This window comes from Nicotiana tomentosiformis, chromosome 1 (genome assembly GCF_000390325.3).
Source record: "Nicotiana tomentosiformis chromosome 1, ASM39032v3, whole genome shotgun sequence".
Taxonomy (NCBI): Eukaryota; Viridiplantae; Streptophyta; class Magnoliopsida; order Solanales; family Solanaceae; genus Nicotiana; species Nicotiana tomentosiformis.
The window spans coordinates 83,438,696-83,461,322 of NC_090812.1; the positions used below are offsets into that span (position 1 = coordinate 83,438,696).

Genomic DNA, 22,627 nt, shown 5'->3' on the forward strand with positions numbered 1-22,627 from the left:
CCAATGCGAGAAGGAGTAATCTGAACTTAAGGACACAAAAGGCACAGAAGCTCATAAGTGCGAACTGCAGAATATCATTTGCGGCTACAGAGTATGAAGGAAAGGTCAGCAGAGAAAGATGCAAAGTGTGGTCCACACATGAATTGTGCGGCCGCAAAAGCTAGGCCAGGAGAAACGTTCAGAGAATATCCATTCCAAGTCCATCAAAAGTGCAGACCGCACAAGAATTGTGCGGCCGTTGTCACACCTACTTTTTACCACCACCACCCCCAAAAGATATGTATTATGGATTATTATGGGTTAAAGAGTTTTTCCAATTAAAATGATAAATTTGAGTAGGGATTATTTTATTTACAGAGTCTCCACTTGGAATTGATTGTTTTTGGGTGTTCCAAGTCACCATTTATTTGAATCCCTTGTCAAAGGAAAGTTTGAATCTATTATTATTGGTCTGCGAAAATAAAGTCCGGGTAAGGAATTCTGTTGACCGGGGAGAAGGTGTAAGGCATTCCCCGAGTCCTGTGATTCTAGCACGGTCGCTTTATTGACTACATTTGGCTTATATTATTTTTGGATAACCTATGTTTTATTGGTTCTCATATTTTACCTATGTCCGCTTTTATTGCTTGATTAAATTTATGAAAATTATCTTGAAATAAGTCACGCGTACGTGTACTCATTTTTGTTTGGCGTCAAGAATCACATCACGCGTACGTGTACACAATTAATAACACATTTATTATTATTCGAAGTTGATTGGTCAAGTCACGTGAACGCGCACTTGTATTATTTTTCTAAACTAATTTGAAATTATTGTAAGACCAAGAGTTTATGGATAGGAAATTATTTGGATGTCGGGAAATATATTAGTTATTTAAAGTATTGAGAAGTCATCCACGCTTAGAAATATTTACAACTTACTACTCTATCTTTGAAATTAGGAGACATTTATCCATTATGGAAGAATGAGCTAATTATTAGTCTAGTGACAAAATTATTGGGCCTGACAGATTTATACTCAATCCAACCCATGTCTAATTTTTTCTTTCCTATTAAAAGTGGTAACTCATTTCTGGTTTACTTACTTGAACTCCAACGCATGGTCTATTAATATGGCAAGATTTTCATTCTTAATTCTAAATAGCAAATCTCATTAAGATGAAATCCTATTCAAATAATTTGTTGACAAATCGCTTGAAACATGTAAAAAAGAAACTACAACATGATAATGTGTATAAATAAAACAACACAAAAAATTATCACATGAACCTCTATAAGAACATCACACAAAACAATGAAATAATTAACAAAGGGAGGATAAGCAATGAACCTTTAAGCAAAAAATTTCCTTCAAAACTTGATTAATGCAAAAATAATTCGAGCCGAGCAAGTACACCAAACCAAGTGCAAATCGGCAGATGAGCAGAAAATCTAGTGACGAACCTTCTAAAATTCGAGCCCGGACCGAAACTCGACTGTACCTCGTGAGGCTGCTGGTTTTTGGCGTGAGAGAGGTGACTATCAATGAAGCTTCACAAGGTATTTTTAGGCTTGAATTTGAGGCATTTTTGGGTCTTAAACAGGTGATGAATTGCTTGAATTTTCGAAAGAAAATGCAAGAAAAGAATAAAACGAGTAGAAATTCCCTTAGCGCAAAAGAAGAATTTTTTCTTTCTCTCAATTCTCTCCTCTATTTTTTCTTTTCTTTCTCCTCACATTTCTCTCCTATTTATAGAAAATATAATTCGGAATTTTTTCAGATTTGGTTTATTTATTATTTTATTATTTTTTAATTAAAAAGCATTCCCACTTCCCTTTTTTCCTCTTTTTTTTAAAACATAATTCTCCACTTTCCTTTACTTTTATTTTTTTTAATTTCCCACTTATTACTTTTTTTTTTTTTGACTTATTTTACTTTTCTTTTTTTTAATTTCCACTTATCTTATTTTTCTTTTTTTAAATTTCTACTTTCTTTTACTTTTAAAAAAAAAAATTCAGTTAAATTTACTTTTATTTTATAATTCCAACTTATTTTACTTTTCATTTTTAAAATTTCCACATTCTTTTATTTGTATTTTTTTAATTTTTCACTTTCTTTTACTTTTTAAAAATAATAATTTCCACCTACTTTTACTTTTACTTTTTTATTCCATACTTTTAATTTTTTTATTATTTTATTCCCATCCGAAAATTATATTGTTTCCTTTTTTTAAAATTTTATCGGTTTTTTATATTTTATTTTATTTAAAAATAAAGATAAAAAATAAAATTAATACTAATAATAATAATTTGACCTTTTAAATTATTTTTAATTCATACCCTATATAAAAAAAATGTAATAAAGCTAAAAAAATATATCAAGTGGCGGGCGGTAATCCGCCATGCCTTCTCAATTAAATTAAAACAGAAATCACCGTTTGACCGGGAACTGGACTTGTTTCACACCTCACATCTGGCTTTTATATGCCTGGAAGGTTTCCACCAGTTAAAGATTTCTATTTTAACATATTTGAGAATTCTTAATCTAGCTAATTCAGTACCCTTATATTTAAAGACTGGCGGTAATCCGCACAATCAGTAAGGATAAGAATTGAAATATACTTGAATTTTATATATAGTTTAATGACTGTATGGAAGGTTAAAAACCTTTACTCAAGCAAGGGGTCTGTCATAATATAATACATACTTTTATTGAGCCCATGTGTCTAGCAGTTCTAACCGTGAAAGAAGATGCCCTTTTAACTCCTTTATCGGGCTGAGGTTCACGGCTGGCTAGACGGAGCCACTAAGGCAAAGCCAATAAGAGTAGTGTCATATCAGACTGTACCAACCATCTTGACACCAAGTCAAAACTCTATATATAAAACTCATTTATATTTTAATAGATGCCGTCGCTTTCATAGTGTATATAGGAGAGAAGTTAGATACTCAACATAGATATGAAGTCTCTTAGCCGGACATCGTCACGGCCAGAGAGGAGAGACTAGAAGAAAATCTAAACTAAGAAAGACAGAAGTATGTACCTTGTGGCCAAGAAGCAAGGCCCTGAAGATGAAGAACTGAAAACTTTTATTTATTTGTTCTTCTATTACAATCTACAAACTTCAAACTAACTCTTTACTTACACTTAGAGAGAGAGAGAGAGAGAGTTCTAGAGAGAGGGAGTCTTAACGTCTGCCTCCTAAGAATGAACGAATGACTTCTATAAATAGAAAAAGAAAAGGAATCTATGAACAGTAAAAGTGGGTCCCCGTGGGTCCCTGTAACAGTGTTTCTACTGTTGAAACAGTGTATTTACTGTTGATGAACAGTGTATCTACTGTTCGAGTGGGTCCGGCGGCTTCACTATGCTGTAGGTCCGGCGGCTTCACTGTTTGAGTGGGGTCCAGCTGTTTCACTGTGCTGGTTTCTTTTCCGCTTTTTTCAATTTGCGGATGAATTCTTCTGTATCACGTAAGTCTTCTTCAGATAATATCCTTTCTGCTTCAATGGGCTGAGAATCTTCAGCAATATCATCGTTGCTTGTTTCACTTTGCATTGACGTATCTGACTTTTCATATTGATTAATGGAAGACAGTAAATTTCTTTTAACCTCTTCCAAGTAACTGTTAATCATCTCTGTTTTATCTCCTTCTTGAAAGGAGATCCTTCTGGCAATATGCCTCACTGAACTATCATCAATTACCTCTTTCTGAGGTTTACTGGAATATTCTTGGATCTTCATCTCGATTGAATCCAAGAGCTCTTGACCATATAAGGTCTTTGTTTTGGGATCCTTCTTCATTAACTTGTCCCAAAAATTGTTGTAAAAAGTCCTATATAAGCAGGGGACTTGTTCTTCAGTGAATCCGACTTCTGGATTCCATTTGTGTATCCAAGGGATAGAAAATTCCAGAAAGAAATATATTTGGTTAATTTTTTCTGGGTAGCAGATATGATCTGCGTGATATAAATCGTTAATAAAAGGAGAATTTTTTATCCATTCTTTGTATAACATGAGAAATGGATCTGGTAAAATTTTTATTGTTGGACCGTGGTATGACCACCAGTTTAGAAACCAATTAGGAACAGTTGTTGCAAATATCTTTGCACATACTTTTATAAACCAAGTATGTTTGTGTCTATCATTATTGTAGTATAATACTTTATCAAAAGCTTGGATATAATCCCAATAAGTAAAATTCATTTTATTTTTGTTAAGGCTTATCTGCCTTTCCTTCATTGTGGATATACCCCAGTCTTCAACAGATATAATCTGTTTAATTATAATCTTCGAGAAGTTATAAACGTTCTCGTCTGTGCTATACCCAGAAAAGTGCTGAAAATCTGCACTTCCAGTACTGGTCAGTATCGTTTCATAGTAGGAACGGGTTTTGTATGACTCACCCGGATAATATAACCCATTTATCAAATACCTTTGGAATATCTTCCATGGTTCTTCTTTTCTCTGAATGTCAGAATTTTCTAAGAGAAATATCATTTCTCTTTTTGGCACTTTCTCGTATGACTTGATATCATCATTGTCATCTTTAGTAATGGAAGCAAAAGTATTACTTTGCTTAACAGAAGTATCTTTCTGTTTTTGAGCAGTCAAATATGCCTGCAAATGTGCGTATAACGGACTATCTTCTGGAATATCTTCCAGATGGACGGATGGTCCAATCGATGATTCTTCTCTGAGAGATATCCTCTCATTGACTAAACTCCTTCTTCCCATTTGTATAACTGGGGAGTTTGATGAGGATCCGTATGACGATCCCGAAGGTGATGACCTTCCTTTGGACTGTGGGGATGATCTTCCCCAACCTCTACCTCTTCCCCTACCCCATGGGGGTTCCATCCTGTAAATATTCACGAGATAAGAAATCTGGCAGAGAATTATCAATTCCCTTTTTATATTGTATTTCAAAATCAAAAGGGGCTAATTGAGCTTGCCATCTTGCAAATATCATTTTTGAGGTATCATGTTTAAAATCTTTATTAAACATATATTTAACAGATTGTGCGTCAGTTTTTATCAAAAATTTTTGATTGTATAAGTCGTCCTGAAATTTTAAAACACATTTTACTATGGTTAACATTTCATGTGCCACAGTAGCATATTTTCTCTGGGCTTCAGACCATTTACCAGAGTAAAATCTAATCAGATATTCATGTTTATCATTGGGATTTATCTGTTTTAATATCCCTCCATAACCAATATTAGACGCATCAGTCTCTATAATTTTTTGCCATGTAGGATTAGCAAGGGTTAAGCAAGGTAAAGATTTAACACGTTGTTTAATATTTTTTACCAAAGTAGTGTGACTATCAGTCCAAGGGTTTTTATAATTCTTTTTTAACCTATCATATAAGGGGGCTAAATCACGTGACAGATCTTTATAAAAAGGTGAAATATAATTTAAACTTCCCAAAAATCTTTGTAACTGAGTTCTATCAGTAATAACATCGGGAAATTTTGAGGCAAAATCAATCGATCGTTGAATAGGAGTAATCTTCCCCTGACAAATATAATGTCCTAGGAATCGAATGTTAGTTTGAAATAAGCTCATTTTTTGTTTTGAGATTACCAAACTATTTTGTATAACAATTCTTTTGAAAATATCTAAATGCTTAATATGCATTTCAAGTGTTTTGGAAAATACCAAAATGTCATCGATATATACAATGACGAAGTCTAGATAAGGGTTGAAAATATCATTCATAATTTTTTGGAATTCTGAAGGGGCATTTTTTAAACCAAAAGGCATAACATTCCATTCATATTGCCCAAATGGAACATTAAAAGCAGTTCTATAAGTATGCTCTTTAAATATTTAAATCTGCCAATAACCAGATTTTAAATCAAATTTTGAAAATATATTGGCGTCATATAATCTAGACAATAAATCTCTTTTATTAGGAATAGGATACCTAACCCATTTCAAATATTTATTCAAGGGCTTATAATTAATGACTAATCTAGGAACACCACGTTCCTTTTCAGCTGCGTTATTAACATAAAAAGCTGTACAAGACCAAGGAGATTTTGAGGGTTTTATCAAACCCTTTGATAGCAGACTATCAATCTCTTTTTTGCAAAATTCCACCAATTCTGCATTCATCTGACAAGGTCAAGATTTAGTAGGAATATCATCCTCAGTGAAATTATCTTCATATGGGAGAGTAACAATATGCTTTTTTCGATTCCAAAAAGCACTAGGATGCTCGGCACAAATATCAATAGCAATCTGCTCGGAAATCAATTTGATTTTTTCCTGTACTTTAGTAGAATTCAGAGTATCAAATATATTCATACTAAACATTTCTAATTGTAAAGAATCAATATGTTTTTGCTTCATATCAATTAAAGCATTAATATCTCTAGTTACTGGATCTGTAACAAAAGTATAACTTATCTCTTTATCCTTATAAGTAGCAGTAAAACCTTTCGAGTCTATGCTAGTAAAAGGATAAACGGCGTTAATAAACGGTGTTCCAAGTATAATTGGAGGGTATAACTGGTTTTTTACCAAGAAAAAGAAGTGAGGAATACAGACTTTATTCTGACAAATACCCGTATTAGAAAGTTTATACTTTATATCTAAAGCATGTCCGGATGCAGATCTAACCATATGAGTAGTTTTTTGAAAATATTTCGTAGGTACTAAACCTTCTTGAATGCAGCTAACATCTGCTCCACTATCAATCATGGCAATGTTTGTAATTGAGAAACTATTATCAATGAGAATAGTACATTTGATGTACCATTTATGAGCAGTAATAATTTGCATCATTCCTAAAAACATATCATGTTTAGGATTAAAATTAATAGGTTTTTCTTCAATATCATTTTCAAAAATACCTTTGTTTTTATCATTAGATTTCTCAGCTGGAGAATTGATTTTCTCAATCTGAGTAATCCTATGATCACAAATCATTTGATTTTGTTTAAGAGATTTGATCTCTCGTTTTAAGTTATCAACTTCAATTTTTAAATCATCGAAAGAAGAATCTCTTGCTGGAGTTGCATTTTTGTTTAACAAACGGTTATTAACCTCTAGTAAGGAATAAGGCGGGGAATATTCAAATTCTTTTTCAAAAGGTTTTGCAAAACCAGAACTTGAATTAGAACTTGAACTAGCAGCCAAATTAATAATTTTTTCACGAAGTTTTTCATCATTAACTTCTTTTAAAAGTTCTATTACATTATCAGAAGTAATAGTTTTCATGTTTAGGTCTTGAAACTGTGATTGTAATTTATAAAATTCATCATCACAAGTACATGTATCACCTTTGCAAGTTGTACAAGTATTATCAATATTTTTATCACTATCAGATAAATCAAGCAAATCAATTTCAGCTTCGGATTCTGATTCAGAATAATAATCAGATTCCGATCCAGAAGTGTATAACAAACTATAAACCTTATCACATAGTTCATCTTCTAGTCCTAAGGTTTTCAGCTTTTGAAGCTTACAATTTGGAGCTATATGGCCAAATTTACCACACTTATAACACTTAATGTCAGCAAGATCTCGCTTAGACCTATTTTTGGTAAATCTAGTAGACTTGCGATGTGCTTTCTTGGCTTCTCGTTCTTCTTTGGATCTATATCTAGATCTCTTTTTCCTATAAGGACTGTCTTGGTTGGGGTATCTATGATACTTATGTTTCTTTTTCCTATGAGTAGAAGTCTCGGGTAAACCGAACTGGGCGCAAAAGTCCCCTAACTGGTTTCTTTCTTTAAGCTTATCCATCTTAAGTTGTCTGGACAATCTTAATTCATTGCACAGGTTTAATCCTTCCTGTGTGCAAATTCCTATTAATTTACCATAGGTATAGTCTGCATAAGGAATTTCTCCATAATTACCTCTTAAAACCTTTCTAACTCTTTCGGCAAATAAAGAGGGAAGGCCATCTATGAACTTAGCTTTCCAATGTTCAAACTTATTTTCTGGTAGTTCCATCACTCTACTCATAAAGGTGTCTTTATACCACCTAAACTCACTTAAAGTCTTACATCTAAGGCTATTAAGGAGAGTACGAACAGTTTCATTTTGGTTGGTAAATCTACCATTGAAGTGTTCTAATATAGTAAGAATAAGGGTATAAACGGCATCTTCTCTATTTGCCACTAGGGCCATGCCTAAGTTATCAAGTCCTTCGTCAACGGCTTTAGCGTTAATAACCATTGCCCTTTCGTCGACAGACAAATAATTGTCCCACCAGCCACGAAGTTGGCCAGTAAAACCTGCAACAATCATTCTGCAAATATTCCTATCTGTATTTTTTACACTTTTACAGATAGTTGCATACATAAGCATTCTATGTACTAGAATAGTTAACTGCCTATCAGTCAAACCATCAAGATTCCATTCGTAAATTTCGGAACCACTGTAAGACGTATTAGTCTGATTCCAATCACGTTCCTCTATTAAAACATCTTGAGGAGTAGGACGATTGTAATAATAAGTCTGCATTCTAGGTTTATCAGCATATCTGCTATCTGCAAACTTACTATTCTTTTTGGGGTAACTTCTGAGTTTATTAAACTCTGACAAAACATCCTTTTTATAGTCAAAAGTAGAATCTAATTTATCAGCAAAATCATTTGATAAATCAATGGGTTTGATATTCAAACCGGATAACTTTTTATCAAGAAGTTCTTCTAAGTCTCCAAAAGATTTAAATTTAAAATCCTGAATATCAGGAGGTCTTTGAATATGAGTAACAACAATCTGAGGTTCTGATTTGCTTCCTGAAGAAGAGGCAATATCAGTCAAAGTCTTTTTCGTATTCATCTCCTTAATCAAGACTGTTAAATCATCAAGTTTTTTATTAAGAAAACTAACGTTTTCACCCAAAACTTTAACATATAAACTCAAATAATTATTTTGAGAAATTAATTTATTAATTTCTGCGATGCTGACTGCAGCAACATCTTCATCAATAAATTTTTGAAATGCAGTAAAAGTAATACCTGTATTATTAGGTAAAACAAAAGATGATTGAGGAGGGTAAATGGCTTTAGTAATATTGCCACTCCCGTCTTTATAAGATCTTTCCAAAACTTTTATAAAAAGTGGTAAATATGTGGTTATAAACCAAGGAACAAAATACATAATTTGATTATGTAAAGCACAAGTTTCATAAAACTCTTGTGAAATATTGTTTAAATCTTCCTTACTATAAGTATCAAAAAACCAAGTTTTAAACTGGTTCCATTTATCAGTAAAAAATTCTTTTTGAATATAACCTCTAGCTTGTGACCCTGGACTAAAATCAATTTGGTGTGGAATCATTAAGAATCATTGGGGTCAAAATCCATTTCGGACGCAGAAGGAATATCCTTATCAGAAATATTATCACTATCCTGAACAATATTTGTTTTGGGGTTAATCTTAACCCTTTCAACAGGTTTATCACCTACTTTAGTAGAAATTGTGTGTAAAGATGCAGCACGATTTCTAGCTGGTCCATAGACTGGTTCAACAGGAGAAATGTGTTGAATATCAGGCAACAGTCTACGACTAGTAAAGGAATGTCTGTTATAACTAGAACTAATAGTAGGCAACAGTCTATTATTAGAAAATGACTGTCTACTATAAGTGGAACTATTATCGTCAAACTGAATGCAAATCCTACCATCCGGATTTTGAGTAATATGAGAATACTCAGTATTACTAACAGTATCAGTTATCTGACTGGGGGATATAACCGAATCCAAAGTCCATGTGGTTGGAAAATTAATTTCTTCCCACTTAATAGGTCTTCTCGTGGTGACCTTAGACTTTGCAAAATTCGTTTCAACAGTAGATACACTGTTCATCAACAGTAAATACACTGTTTCAATAGTAGAAACACTGTTACAGGGACCCACGGGGACCCACTTTTACTGTTCATAGATTCCTTTTCTTTTTCTATTTATAGAAGTCATTCGTTCATTCTTAGGAGGCAGACGTTAAGACTCCCTCTCTCTAGAACTCTCTCTCTCTCTCTCTCTAAGTGTAAGTAAAGAGTTAGTTTGAAGTTTGTAGATTGTAATAGAAGAACAAATAAATAAAAGTTTTCAGTTCTTCATCTTCAGGGCCTTGCTTCTTGGCCACAAGGTACATACTTCTGTCTTTCTTAGTTTAGATTTTCTTCTAGTCTCTCCTCTCTGGCCGTGACGATGTCCGGCTAAGAGACTTCATATCTATGTTGAGTATCTAACTTCTCTCCTATATACACTATGAAAGCGACGGCATCTATTAAAATATAAATGAGTTTTATATATAGAGTTTTGACTTGATGTCAAGATGGTTGGTACAGTCTGATATGACACTACTCTTATTGGCTTTGCCTTAGTGGCTCCGTCTAGCCAGCCGTGAACCTCAGCCCGATAAAGGAGTTAAAAGGGCATCTTCTTTCACGGTTAGAACTGCTAGACACATGGGCTCAATAAAAGTATGTATTATATTATGACAGACCCCTTGCTTGAGTAAAGGTTTTTAACCTTCCATACAGTCATTAAACTATATATAAAATTCAAGTATATTTCAATTCTTATCCTTACTGATTGTGCGGATTACCGCCAGTCTTTAAATATAAGGGTACTGAATTAGCTAGATTAAGAATTCTCAAATATGTTAAAATAGAAATCTTTAACTGGTGGAAACCTTCCAGGCATATAAAAGCCAGATGTGAGGTGTGAAACAAGTCCAGTTCCCGGTCAAACGGTGATTTCTGTTCTACATCATGCTTGAGAACAGTAAGTTTGACTATAAAAAGGATGTTTTGTCAGAGTTTAATAAACTCAGAAGTTACCCCAAAAAGAATAGTAAGTTTGCAGATAGCAGATATGCTGATAAACCTAGAATGCAGACTTATTATTACAATCGTCCTACTCCTCAAGATGTTTTAATAGAGGAACGTGATTGGAATCAGACTAATACGTCTTACAGTGGTTCCGAAATTTACGAATGGAATCTTGATGGTTTGACTGATAGGCAGTTAACTATTCTAGTACATAGAATGCTTATGTATGCAACTATCTGTAAAAGTGTAAAAAATACAGATAGGAATATTTGCAGAATGATTGTTGCAGGTTTTACTGGCCAACTTCGTGGCTGGTGGGACAATTATTTGTCTGTCGACGAAAGGGCAATGGTTATTAACGCTAAAGCCGTTGACGAAGGACTTGATAACTTAGGCATGGCCCTAGTGGCAAATAGAGAAGATGTCGTTTATACCCTTATTCTTACTATATTAGAACACTTCAATGGTAGATTTACCAACCAAAATGAAACTGTTCGTACTCTCCTTAATAGCCTTAGATGTAAGACTTTAAGTGAGTTTAGGTGGTATAAAGACACCTTTATGAGTAGAGTGATGGAACTACCAGAAAATAAGTTTGAACATTGGAAAGCTAAGTTCATAGATGGCCTTCCCTCTTTATTTGCCGAAAGAGTTAGAAAGGTTTTAAGAGGTAATTATGGAGAAATTCCTTATGCAGACTATACCTATGGTAAATTAATAGGAATTTGCACACAGGAAGGATTAAACCTGTGCAATGAATTAAGATTGTCCAGACAACTTATATATATATATATATATATATATATATATATATATAGTAGAAAGTGCTCACAGCTAATTTTTAAAGATATTTACATAGTAGAAAGTGATAAAATTCAAATATAGTCAAAAATTAGGTGCTCACAGCTACCCCTCTTTGCTTGGAAACATGAAGCGTTTTCAGGAAAAAAGACTAGGTGAGCCATGTGACTAATTTTTTACCAAACCGTTATTCAAAAGGAAAAGAAATAAAAGATAGGGTGCAACCGAGTCCTGATTTTGGACAGCCTATATATCCCGGGTTATAGGGAAATCAGGTCACGTGTAGTTCAAGGAGAATGGTGGAATAATGAGTTGAGGAGTCGAGTAAGGTTCTGTCGAGGCTCCAGTCCGCGGTCCTGCTATTATATCAAAATAAAAAAGAAACTCAACAAGCCTATTAACTATGAGTTACAAGATTCCTATCTATGAGTTTTCTAAAACTTGATCTTGAGTCTTGACTGGTTCTTCATGCAGACTATGATCTAAACCTTGATGCTCGCTAGCTGTAGGTGCTAGTTCATTATTCTATAGCTTCTTATAATCAAAACGGGACTCCAATGCTCGTGGCTTTAGTCATGTCTTGAGCATTCCACATCTTTTCAACTGCTTTTCTATTTTGGATTCACTTATTTTTTCTTTTCTTTTATTCTGAATTGAGACTTCTTCTTTTGGACATCTCGAACCCTGTGCCTCGAGGTAAAACCTACTCAGACATCAAAATAAACAAACAAACGAAAATTTTCTGCCCCAGTTTGCACTAGGAAAATTTCGATTGTAACAAAATTCTAAACTACTTCTTTATTGAAAGCAATAAAAGGTCGGGAATGGTGTACCCCAAAAATAACAGAGACTAGAGAATGAAAGAAACTAGGGAGTGGAGACTGTGTGTTGGAAAAACGACTAGGGATTGGTGAACCCTGATACTAGTAAGGAAATATAACCATGGGTTGGTACCCTGTATTACGGAAAAAGAATATAATCATGGGATGGCGTCTTGTATTACTGAAAGGAAATGTAACCAGGGGATGGCACCCTGTATTAAGGAAAAGAAATGTAACCAGGGGTTGGTGCCCTGTATTACTAAAATGAAAATGAATCCCCTGGGCGAAAAGGTTCTACTTGGGTTAAACTACATAAAACAATCTGAGCGAAGAGTACTTCTACCCGGAACTATGAGCTGGATCCCCCTAGGTGAAAAAGTTCTACCTGAGTTAAGCTACGTAAAACAACCGAGCGAAGAGTACTTCTACCCGGAACTATTAGCTGGATCCCCCTAGGCGAAAAGGTTCTACCTGGGTTAAGCTACGAAAAACAACCTGAGCGAAGAGTACTTCTACTCGGAACTATGAGCTGGATCCCCCTAGGCGAAAAGGTTCTATCCGGGTTAAGCTACGAGATACAACCCGAGCGAAGAGTACTTTTACCCAAAACTATGAGTTGGATCTCCCTTGGCGAAAAGATTCTACCTGGGTTAAGCTACGTAAAACAACCTGAGCGAAGAGTACTTCTACCCAGAACTATGAGCTGGATCCCTCAGGCGAAATGTTCTACCTAGGTTAAGCTACGTAAAACAACCTGAGTGAAGAGTACTTCAACCCGGAACTATGAGCTGGACCCTCCTAGGCGAAAAGGTTCTACTTGGGTTAAGCTACATAAAACAACCTGAGCGAAGAGTACTTCTACCCGGAACTATGAGCTGGATTCCCCTAGGTGAAATGTTCTACTTGAGTTAAGCTACGTAAAACAACCTGAGCGAAGAGTACTTCGACCCGGAACTATGAGTACGATCCCCCTAGGCGAAAAGATTCTACCTGGGTTAAGCTATGTAAATGAGAGGTATAGACAGTAGTGATGCATGCTGAAAAATAAAATAAAATGGAGATTTTGAGGGACTTACCTTTGGTGATATTTGTCCTTTGAGAGTCGCCATTCTGCATTGCTTTGTTCCTGCTTCAAACAAAGAAAAACTGTGAGTTTTCAAAGTGGTGGTTGGTTTGCGACCTTGATGCCCTAAGTAGCTTGAAGCCACGGCCACTGCTGTAGGAGAACTGATTCTTCCAGGATGGTACGAGATGCTTGGATACTCTGTATAGCTTCCTGGAGACCTTGCCTCTCCGATATTTCCCCCAACTGTTTCATATTTGGATGTCCATGGTACCGCTAACCCTTGTCCCTAAGGCAAGGCAAATTTCCTTTAAAATAGAACTTAGTTGTCATGCACCTAGTACCAGTTCGTGTCTGTAGTGCTTATCAACCTTTCCCATGAAGCAAGTCTTGATTAGGCTGCCTTTTCAGTTTCTTTGAGACGCTTTGTTCGTCTTATTAAAAGAGATCATAGATGGATTCGTGCCTTCATCAGTGTTATATATACCCCAAATTATGCTTGGTATTACAGGGAAAATGTAGTCAATTTTGCAGCCATTACTTTTCTTTGCTTTTGATGCAAGATTAGACCGAAAAAGGAATCAAAGAAAAATTATGGGTTAAAATAGAAAAGAAATTGAAAGTGAGGAAAAAAAAAAGGAATTGTGCCTAAACAAAAGGTGCCCCTTTCGGTGGAGGGGAATAGGGAGACTTATCTGGAGCTATGTGCCGACTTTAATGAATCATGACATGCATTTTGAACTGGACGCTTGATCCGTCTGTGCTGTCTAATTCTCAAAAATCTGTCGCAAATGTTCATCATGAAACTATCTTAGTTGTGCTCATACCAGAGTATCAAAGACCCTCATTTGGCTAGTAGCGCCCTTTGCGGGTTTTCGTTAACTGGCCTCTCTCATTTCTTTTCTCACCATCGCCTTATAGTGCTCTTTGCGAGTTTTCACTACAAGACTCTCTCATTTTCAATTTTTTTGCTCGTCATTGCCCTATGGTGCCCGTGAGGGCTTTTACCAATAAGACTCTCTCATTTTATTTCTCTCATTTTGGTTGCATCAGATCCAAATGATTATATCCTCCAATTCTCGAACATTCTCGTTGATTGATCGGAAGGACTTGAAAAGGATTTGGGTAATATGAATTTGGATTAAATTATAACTTTGGGACCTTTCAGGCGAAACCACCGCCGAACCATTGTAACATATGCCCCGGTTTTAACTTTTTGGGGGAATGCGGATTTTTTGTTTTGGTTTGACTAAACCCTAAATAGAGGCTGCCTACGTATCCTTTCAGAATCAAGTCGAACGTAGTTCAATGACTCAAAAAATTTATTATTATTATTTTTATTTTTATTTTACAAGTACACGGGTTCCAAAAAGAGGGAAAACCAAGAAGACAAATATGGCTCAAAAGGGTTAACAAAATGGTGACACTTATTTGGGGTAGTGAGCAAAGATAGCCTTCGTTATCTCGATTTGAGAAAATTGATGCGTGGAAGTTCTGCAGTGGGTATGTATCAAACATAATATCTTTTGACTGCATCTGCGTTAATAGTCATGTCTGGTACCAATCCCTCTTCATCTACCAAGTGCAAAGCCCCTTTTGGTAACACTTTCTTGATGATGTAGGGTCCTTGCCAGTTCGAGGTGAACTTTCCTTTAGCTTCTACCTGGTGCGGAAGGATGCGTTTTAAAATGAGCTAGCCTACCTCAAAGTGCCCCGGGCGCACTTTCTTATTATAAGCGCGTGTTATTCTTTGCCGGTATAACTAACCAAAATGCATTGCTGCTAGCCATTTTTCATCAATCATCATTAGTTGTTCTAATCTGGTCTTGACCCACTCGGTGTCTTCAATCTCTGATTCCACAATGATTCGGAGAGAGGGAATTTCAACTTCAGCCATTATTACAGCTTCAGTTCCATAAACCAACATATAAGGAGTTGCACCCACAGATGTGCGAGCAGTCGTGCGGTATCCCAAAAGAGCAAAAGGCAACTTTTCATGCCATTTCCTGGACCCTTGGATCATCTTCCTAAGGATCTTCTTGATATTCTTGTTAGCTGCTTCAACGACTCCATTAGCTTTAGGCCGGTAGGGGGTAGAATGGCGATGCATAATTTTAAATTACTCGCATACCTCCTTCATCAGATGACTATTTAGATTGGCTGCATTGTCAGTGATAATGGTCTTTGGGATACCAAAGCGACAGATGATGTTGGAATGAACAAAATCTAACACTGATTTCTTGGTGACTGCCTTGAATATAACTGCCTCCACCCACTTGGTGAAGTAATCAATGGCGACCAGAATGAATCTATGCCCGTTAGAAGCCTTTGGCTCGATTGTCCCAATAACATCCATTCCCCAAGTAACGAAAGGCCAAGGAGAGGACATGGGATGCAACTCCGAAGGAGGCGAGTGAATCAGGTCGCCATGAATCTGGCATTGGTGACACTTGCGAATGAAACTAAAGCAATCTCGCTCCATAGTAAGCCAATAATATGCTGCCGCAGAATCTTCTTCGCCAAAACATATCCATTTATGCGAGGTCCGCATACCCCCGAATGCACTTCACTCATGATCCGCTCAGCTTCTGTGGCATCTATGCATCTCAATAAGTTCAAATCTGGGGTCCTTTTGTACAAATTTCCCCATTCAGGAAGAAACCGCCAGCGAGCCGCCTTATAGTTCTTTTTTGATATCCCTTGGCATGCTCTAGGTATTCCCTTGTTTTCAGGAATCATTTTATGTCATGATACCAAGGTTCACCATCTGGTTCTGTCTCAATGGTATTGTAGTAGCCGTGATGATTCTGAATTTGGATTTGCAATGGATCAATATAGGTATTGCTTTGGATAAGGGAGCATCGAGGCTAAGGTAGCCAAGGCGTCGTCTAGCTCATTGTGAAACCTGGGAATGTACCTGAATTCGGTGGATTTGAATCTCTTGCTCAGGTCTTGTACACATTGTCTGTATGGAATAAGCTTGATGTCTCGAGTCTCCCATTCACCTTGGGCTTGCCAAATAAGCAAGTCGGAATCTCCCATAACCAATAGTTCATGCACATCCAAATCGAGAGACATTTTGAGACCCATTATACAAGCCTCATATTCCGCCATATTATTGGTATAGAAGAAACAAAGTCGGGCCGTTGCAGGGTAATGTTGTCCAATAGGTGAGATAAGGATTGCCCCGATCGCAACTCCTTTGATATTGACAGCCCCATCAAAATACATTTTCCATACACGGATGTCATCCGAAACTACTTCCTCTATTAAGTTGACCTTTTCATCTAGGAAATATGTGCTCAGTGGCTTGTAATCATCATCAACTGGATTCTCTGCCAAATGATCTACCAAAGCCTGTACTTTCATTGCAGTGCGAGTGACATAGACGATGTCGAACTCTGTGAGCAGAATCTTCCATTTTGCGAGCCTTCCAGTAGGCATTGGCTTTTGAAAGATGTATTTTAAAGGATCCATTCTAGATATGAGGTATGTAGTGTAGGACAGGAAATAATGCCTCAGTTTCTGAGCGACCCAAGTCAAGGCACAACATGTTTTTTCTAAAATGGTATACTTAACCTCATAATTGGTGAACTTCTTGCTCAAATAATAGATTGCCTGCTTATTATTGCCTGTCACATCATGTTGCCCCAGAACGTATCCAAAGGAATTATCCATCACCGATAGATATAAAAACAAAGGCCTTCCAGGTTCTGGTGGGACCAGTACAATGTGTTTTGACAGATAATCTTTGATCCTGTCAAAAGCTTTTTAGCAATCGTCCGTCCACTTGATAGCAACATCCTTTTTCAGCAACTTAAAGATGGGCTCACATGTGTTTGTGAGCTGAGAAATGAACCTACTGATGTAGTTCAATCTCCCAAGCAAACTCATGACTTCATTTTTGTTCATCGAGGGTGGCAGATCTCGAATGGAATTTATCTTAGATGGATCCAATTCGATGCCTCTCCGGCTGACTATAAAACCAAGGAGTTTCCCAGATGGCACCCCAAATGCACACTTGGCTGGATTGAGCTTAAGGTCATACCTTCGAAGCCGTTCGAAAAACTTTTTCAAATCGCGCATGTGATCAATCTGAGTCTTTGATTTTATGATGACATCGTCGACATATACTTCAATCTCTTTGTGCATCATGTCATGAAAAATTATGGTCATGGCCCTCATGTAAGTTGCCCCCGCATTCTTTAAACCGAATGGCATGACTCTGTAATAATAGGTACCCCATGGAGTGGTAAAAGCGGTCTTTTCTACATCATCCTCATCCATTAAAATCTCGTGGTATCCGGCATAGCAATCCACAAAAGATTGTATGTCATGCTTAGCGCAGTTATCTACAAGTATGTGGATGTTTGGTAAAGGAAAATTATCCTTTGAACTTGCTTTGTTCGGGTCTCTGTAGTCAACACAGACTCTGGTTTTTCCGTCCTTCTTTGGCACAGGCACAACATTTGCCACCCAGGTGGTGTATCGTACGGCTCTAACTACATTGGCGCTCAGTTGCTTCATTATTTCCTCTTTGATTTTATCACTCATATCTGTTTTACATTTTCGTTGCTTCTGTAGGACTGGTGGAAAATCAGGATACGTGGGAAGCTTATGAACCACTAAATTGTCACTTAAACCCGGCATATCATCATAAGACCAAGCAAACACATCTTTGCATTCAAATAAAATTTGAATCAAGGCATCTCTAGTTTCTTGTTCAGCATGAATGCTTATCTTTGTTTCTCTAACTTCTTCATGACCTCCAATATTAATTGACTCGGTTTCATTGAGGTTGGGACTAGGCTTGTTTTCAAATTGTTCCAACTCTCTTTTTATTTCCTCAACAACCTCATTTTCATCATATTCGACCTCTTGATGCATTATTTCGTAAATAGACAGCTTTTTAAGATCTGGGCGTGAATTCCGCATGCATGTCATGTTATTAAAGCCGGCATTAACAAAAACTGAAATGGAAACAAAATGACAAGATTTAGGAAAAGGAAAAGATACAATATGAAATTGAACTGCATTTCATTGAATTTGAAAGGATAGAAGGGTTAACATCAAAACAAAATAATCATACTAAGATGTTTGTATTACAACCCTGAAAGTAACCCAAATTATAAAAAGAAGTTGCAAAAGCAAACTATTAAGACTTTTTCCTTGTCGGAAGAGGAGTTGCTTCCCAGTTGTTGAGCATGGTGTCTGGTCCAATTAGTTACACATCGACATGGCTAGTGCCTTCACCAGCCTGGATCATATTCACTTCAGAAAATATCTGGCTAAGGCCATGGCAAATTTCATCAATGTTCGCATGTGCTGAGGAAGTTTGACCCTCTTGGAGTCGTGGCTTGACAAAAGTGTACAAAATGTGAGGGATGGGCTACTGCAAGACCCAACTATGCTTTTTGCGGTGCTTAGCTTTATCTTCATCTGCTTGTGTTGGCCTGAAACCTAAGCCAAAAGTACCCTTGTTGCTAAAGGGAGAGATGGGTTCTGAAATTCCTTACAATGATGCCCCCAAGCCTTTTCCTGTCTCATAACCTTGTCTCAGCATAAGTGCAGCCACCATTACAGATGTGGCGGAAAAATGAGGATGCAGAATGGGCTTTCCTTCCTCAACGTGGTCCACAACAACCACTTCGAAAGCCTGATAGACAATGGACTCGCACCCTTCCTTGGCCTTAATACACAAAATTAACGGATCTTTATAAATAGATAATTCGTCTTCACCGTGAACAATAATCTCTTGCCTGTCATGTTCGAACTTGAGCATCTAATGCAAGGTGGACGGCACAGCTCGAGTCGTATGGATCCATGGCCTTCCAAGAAGAAAGTTATAAGAAGTTTCCATGTCCACTACTGGGAAAACAATTTCAAAATCGACCGGCCCAATCGTCATGGTGAGGTTGATCTCCCCAATGGTATCTCTCGCTGAGCCATCAAAAGCCCGGATGAGAATATTTCTGGGTCGGATTCTGTTTGTATTGATCTTCATGCTTTGCAAGGTAGAGAGAGGGCATACATCTACACATGAGCTTCCATCAACCATGACTCGCTTTACATAATGCCCCTCATATTTGACAATCAGGTGCAAAGCCCTATTGTGCCCGGCTCCCTCCTCTGGAAGTTCAACATCAGTAAAGAAGATTTTGTTCACCTCAAAAAATCTATTGGCCACCTTCTCTAACTGATTCACGGTGGTCTTCTCTGAGATATGTGCCTCGTTCAGGATCTTGATTAGTACACAAGCATGCTCTTCTGAGTGTATGAGCAGAGATAACAGAGAGATTTGAGCAGGAGTCTTTCTCAACTGGTCAATAATTAAGTAATCCTGAACTTTCATCTTTTTCAAAAACTCTTACGCCTCTTCTTCAGTGACTGGTTTCTTTATTGGCATTTGGCCTTCTCTGATTTTCTTGGCCTTCCTCAACTCTTCTGGAGAGTAACACCTCCGTAATCGAGTCAAACCTCCAGTTTCCCCCACTTCTTCTATGATTTCCTTGCCTTTGTAGGTCACCACAATTTTTGTTGTAGTTCCAGGGAATGGTTTTCGTGTTTGTCACACGGGGTTGTATAGCAGGCTTGATTATGATCGGCTCTGTTATACCGCTCGTACCACCCTGATTCTGCCTTGTGATGAGGTGGCCTCCAAGGACATACAACCTTGGACTTGGAACATTCCAACCTTGAGACATTGGGAACAAATAAAGTTGCCTTTTCTAAGCTCGGGGCGCCTTTCACAATCAACGGCACATCTTGTCTTGGACTTACTTCCAGTTTGGTTATCTCTTGAATCATTCCCGCTGTCATTTCTACTTGACCAACCGGCTTGTATTCTTGATCTCGGCCAATCATTCCCACAAAATGAACATTATTGTGTACTGCAGTGGGTTATTGGTCACATTAGGAGGGTCCTTGCCATTCGTGACTACAATTAATTTTTCAGCAATGAGTCTTTTTATGGCTCTTTTCAGCATCCAGCAGTCATCAGTGCTATGCCCCAGAGCACCTGAATGATATTCGCAACTAGCATTTGTTTGAAATCCATGTGAATCGGGATGCATATGGTGGGGAGCGATGGGTCCAATCACGCTCATCTACTTCAACTTCTGGAACAGACTAGAGTTTGATTCAGCCAATTGATTAAATGTTTCCACCGGCCTCTGCTCTCGACCATAATTCTGCCTAGGACGAGTATTATAGGGTGCCCGAAAATTTTGTTGCTGAGGTCGAGGGAATCTTGGAGCTGGTGCCCGTACCTATTGATTAGGAGGCCGATTAGACACTGTATTTTATGGAGGGCCCACAGAGTACTAAGGAATTGGGGGGGATAGTAATGTTGAGGATAGCTAGATTGCCCATGTTGAATTTGCACATAAGGGTGCGATGCCCCTCTTTGAACTTCCCTGGATCCTGAAGTCATCATGGACCCTTCATCTCTCTTCTTTCTATTTGCCAAACGTCCCGACCCATTTTGGATAGCTTGGGTGGTGGCTTTAAGAGCAACTTGACTTACAATTCTGCCAGTCTTGAGGCCATTTTCGACCATCTCTCCTATCTTAATTGCTTCTGCGAAAGGTCTACCCATCGCGGACATCGTGTTCTGAAAGTAATTAGGCTCTTGAGCCTCCAGAAAAACAGTGATCAACTCGTGGTTATCCATGGATGGCTTAACCCTAGCTGCTTGCTCCCTCCACTGTATGGCATATTCCCTAAAGCTTTCAGTCAGCGTTTTCTTCATATTGGACAGGGAATTGCGATTTGGTGCAATATCAATGTTGTATTGGAATTGTTTGATGAAGGCTTGGGCCATGTCATCCTAGACATGCCAGTGAGACATATCTTGGTCAATGAACTATTTGGAGGCTACCCCCACAAGACTTTCCCCAAAATAAGCCATAAACAATTCTTTTTCTCCACTTGCACCCCTGTCATGACCCAAATTAACCCTTCGTAAGGTGTCGTGATGGCACCTAGTCTTTACGACTAGGTAAGCCTAATATTGCAAAAAATATAATATTTTAAAGATAAACAGCATATTATAAATAGCCAAGAGGAGTACCACTCGGCATATACAAAATAATTTTTCAAGACTCGGAATATCACTAAGTCACAAGCTGCTATAATCTATGTAGCTCTATACAAAAGTCTGAAGTTAATAAAGAAAGTCTTTAGGCGAGGGAGTAGAAGGGGACTCCGAAGATCTGCGGACGCAAGCAGTAGTACCTTGAAGTCTCCTAAAATTAGCAGCACGCACTAACCCCGAGGCTGATAGCTCGCACCTGGATCTTCACACGAAAACATGTGCAGGGAAGGGCATGAGTACACCACAATGGTACCCAGTAAGTGCCAAGCCTAACCTTGTTCGATTAGTGACAAGGTCAGGTCAAGGCCCTACCGGAGTAAATATAATAAATTAAATATTAAAAGATATAAGTAAAATCTATGGTAACACCGTTAAAGAGATTCTCGAAAATTTAACAGTTAAGGGAGACTTCTGCCGATACAACATGCCCCAAAAAGGCAACTAAGTCTAACCAAAACTCGCATTTTGAAAATTTGACATATAACTGATTATTCTTCAAGGTGTGGAGCACACTTCGAAGATGCTGCTCATGCTCCTCTCGACTGCTGGAGTAAATCAAGATATCATTAATGAATACAACCACAAAAGAATCCAATTAAGGCTTGAACACCCGATTCATCAAATCCATAAATGTTGCTGGAGCATTTGTCAACCCAAATGACATCACTAGGAACTCGTAATGCCCATACCGAGTCCGAAAACCTGTCTTAGGGACATTAGATGCCCTAATCTTCAACTGATGGTAACCAGATCTCACCTTGGTACCCTGAAGCTGATCAAATAAGTCATCAATTCTTGGCAGCAGATATTTGTTGTTGATAGTGGCCTTGTTCAACTACCGATAGTCTATACACATCTGCATCAAGCCATCTTTCTTCTTTACAAATAATACTGGTGCACCCCAGGGCGAGACACTGGGTCTAATGAATCCATGATCAAGCAAGTCTTGTAACTGCTCTTTCAATTCTTTCAAATCTAGAGGGGCCATACGGTATGGTGGAATAGAAATAGGCTAAGTGCCCCGAGCCAAATCAATACAGAAGTCAATATCTCTGTCGGGTGGCATCC

At 37.4% G+C, this 22,627-nt stretch overlaps 1 protein-coding gene across 1 annotated transcript; it reads right to left on the reverse strand.

Moving 5' to 3' along the window:
* Positions 1–16,293: 16,293 nt before the first annotated feature.
* Positions 16,294–17,142, reverse strand: LOC138907070 (uncharacterized). The gene has a single exon (XM_070197150.1). The coding sequence runs from the start codon at positions 17,140–17,142 to the stop codon at positions 16,294–16,296; it is 849 nt and encodes a 282-aa protein (XP_070053251.1).
* Positions 17,143–22,627: the final 5,485 nt, after the last annotated feature.

Excerpts from the sequence above, each read along its gene's own strand:
- LOC138907070 (XM_070197150.1), bottom strand. The coding sequence starts at position 17,142 with ATGGATAATTCCTTTGGATACGTTCTGGGGCAACATGATGTGACAGGC.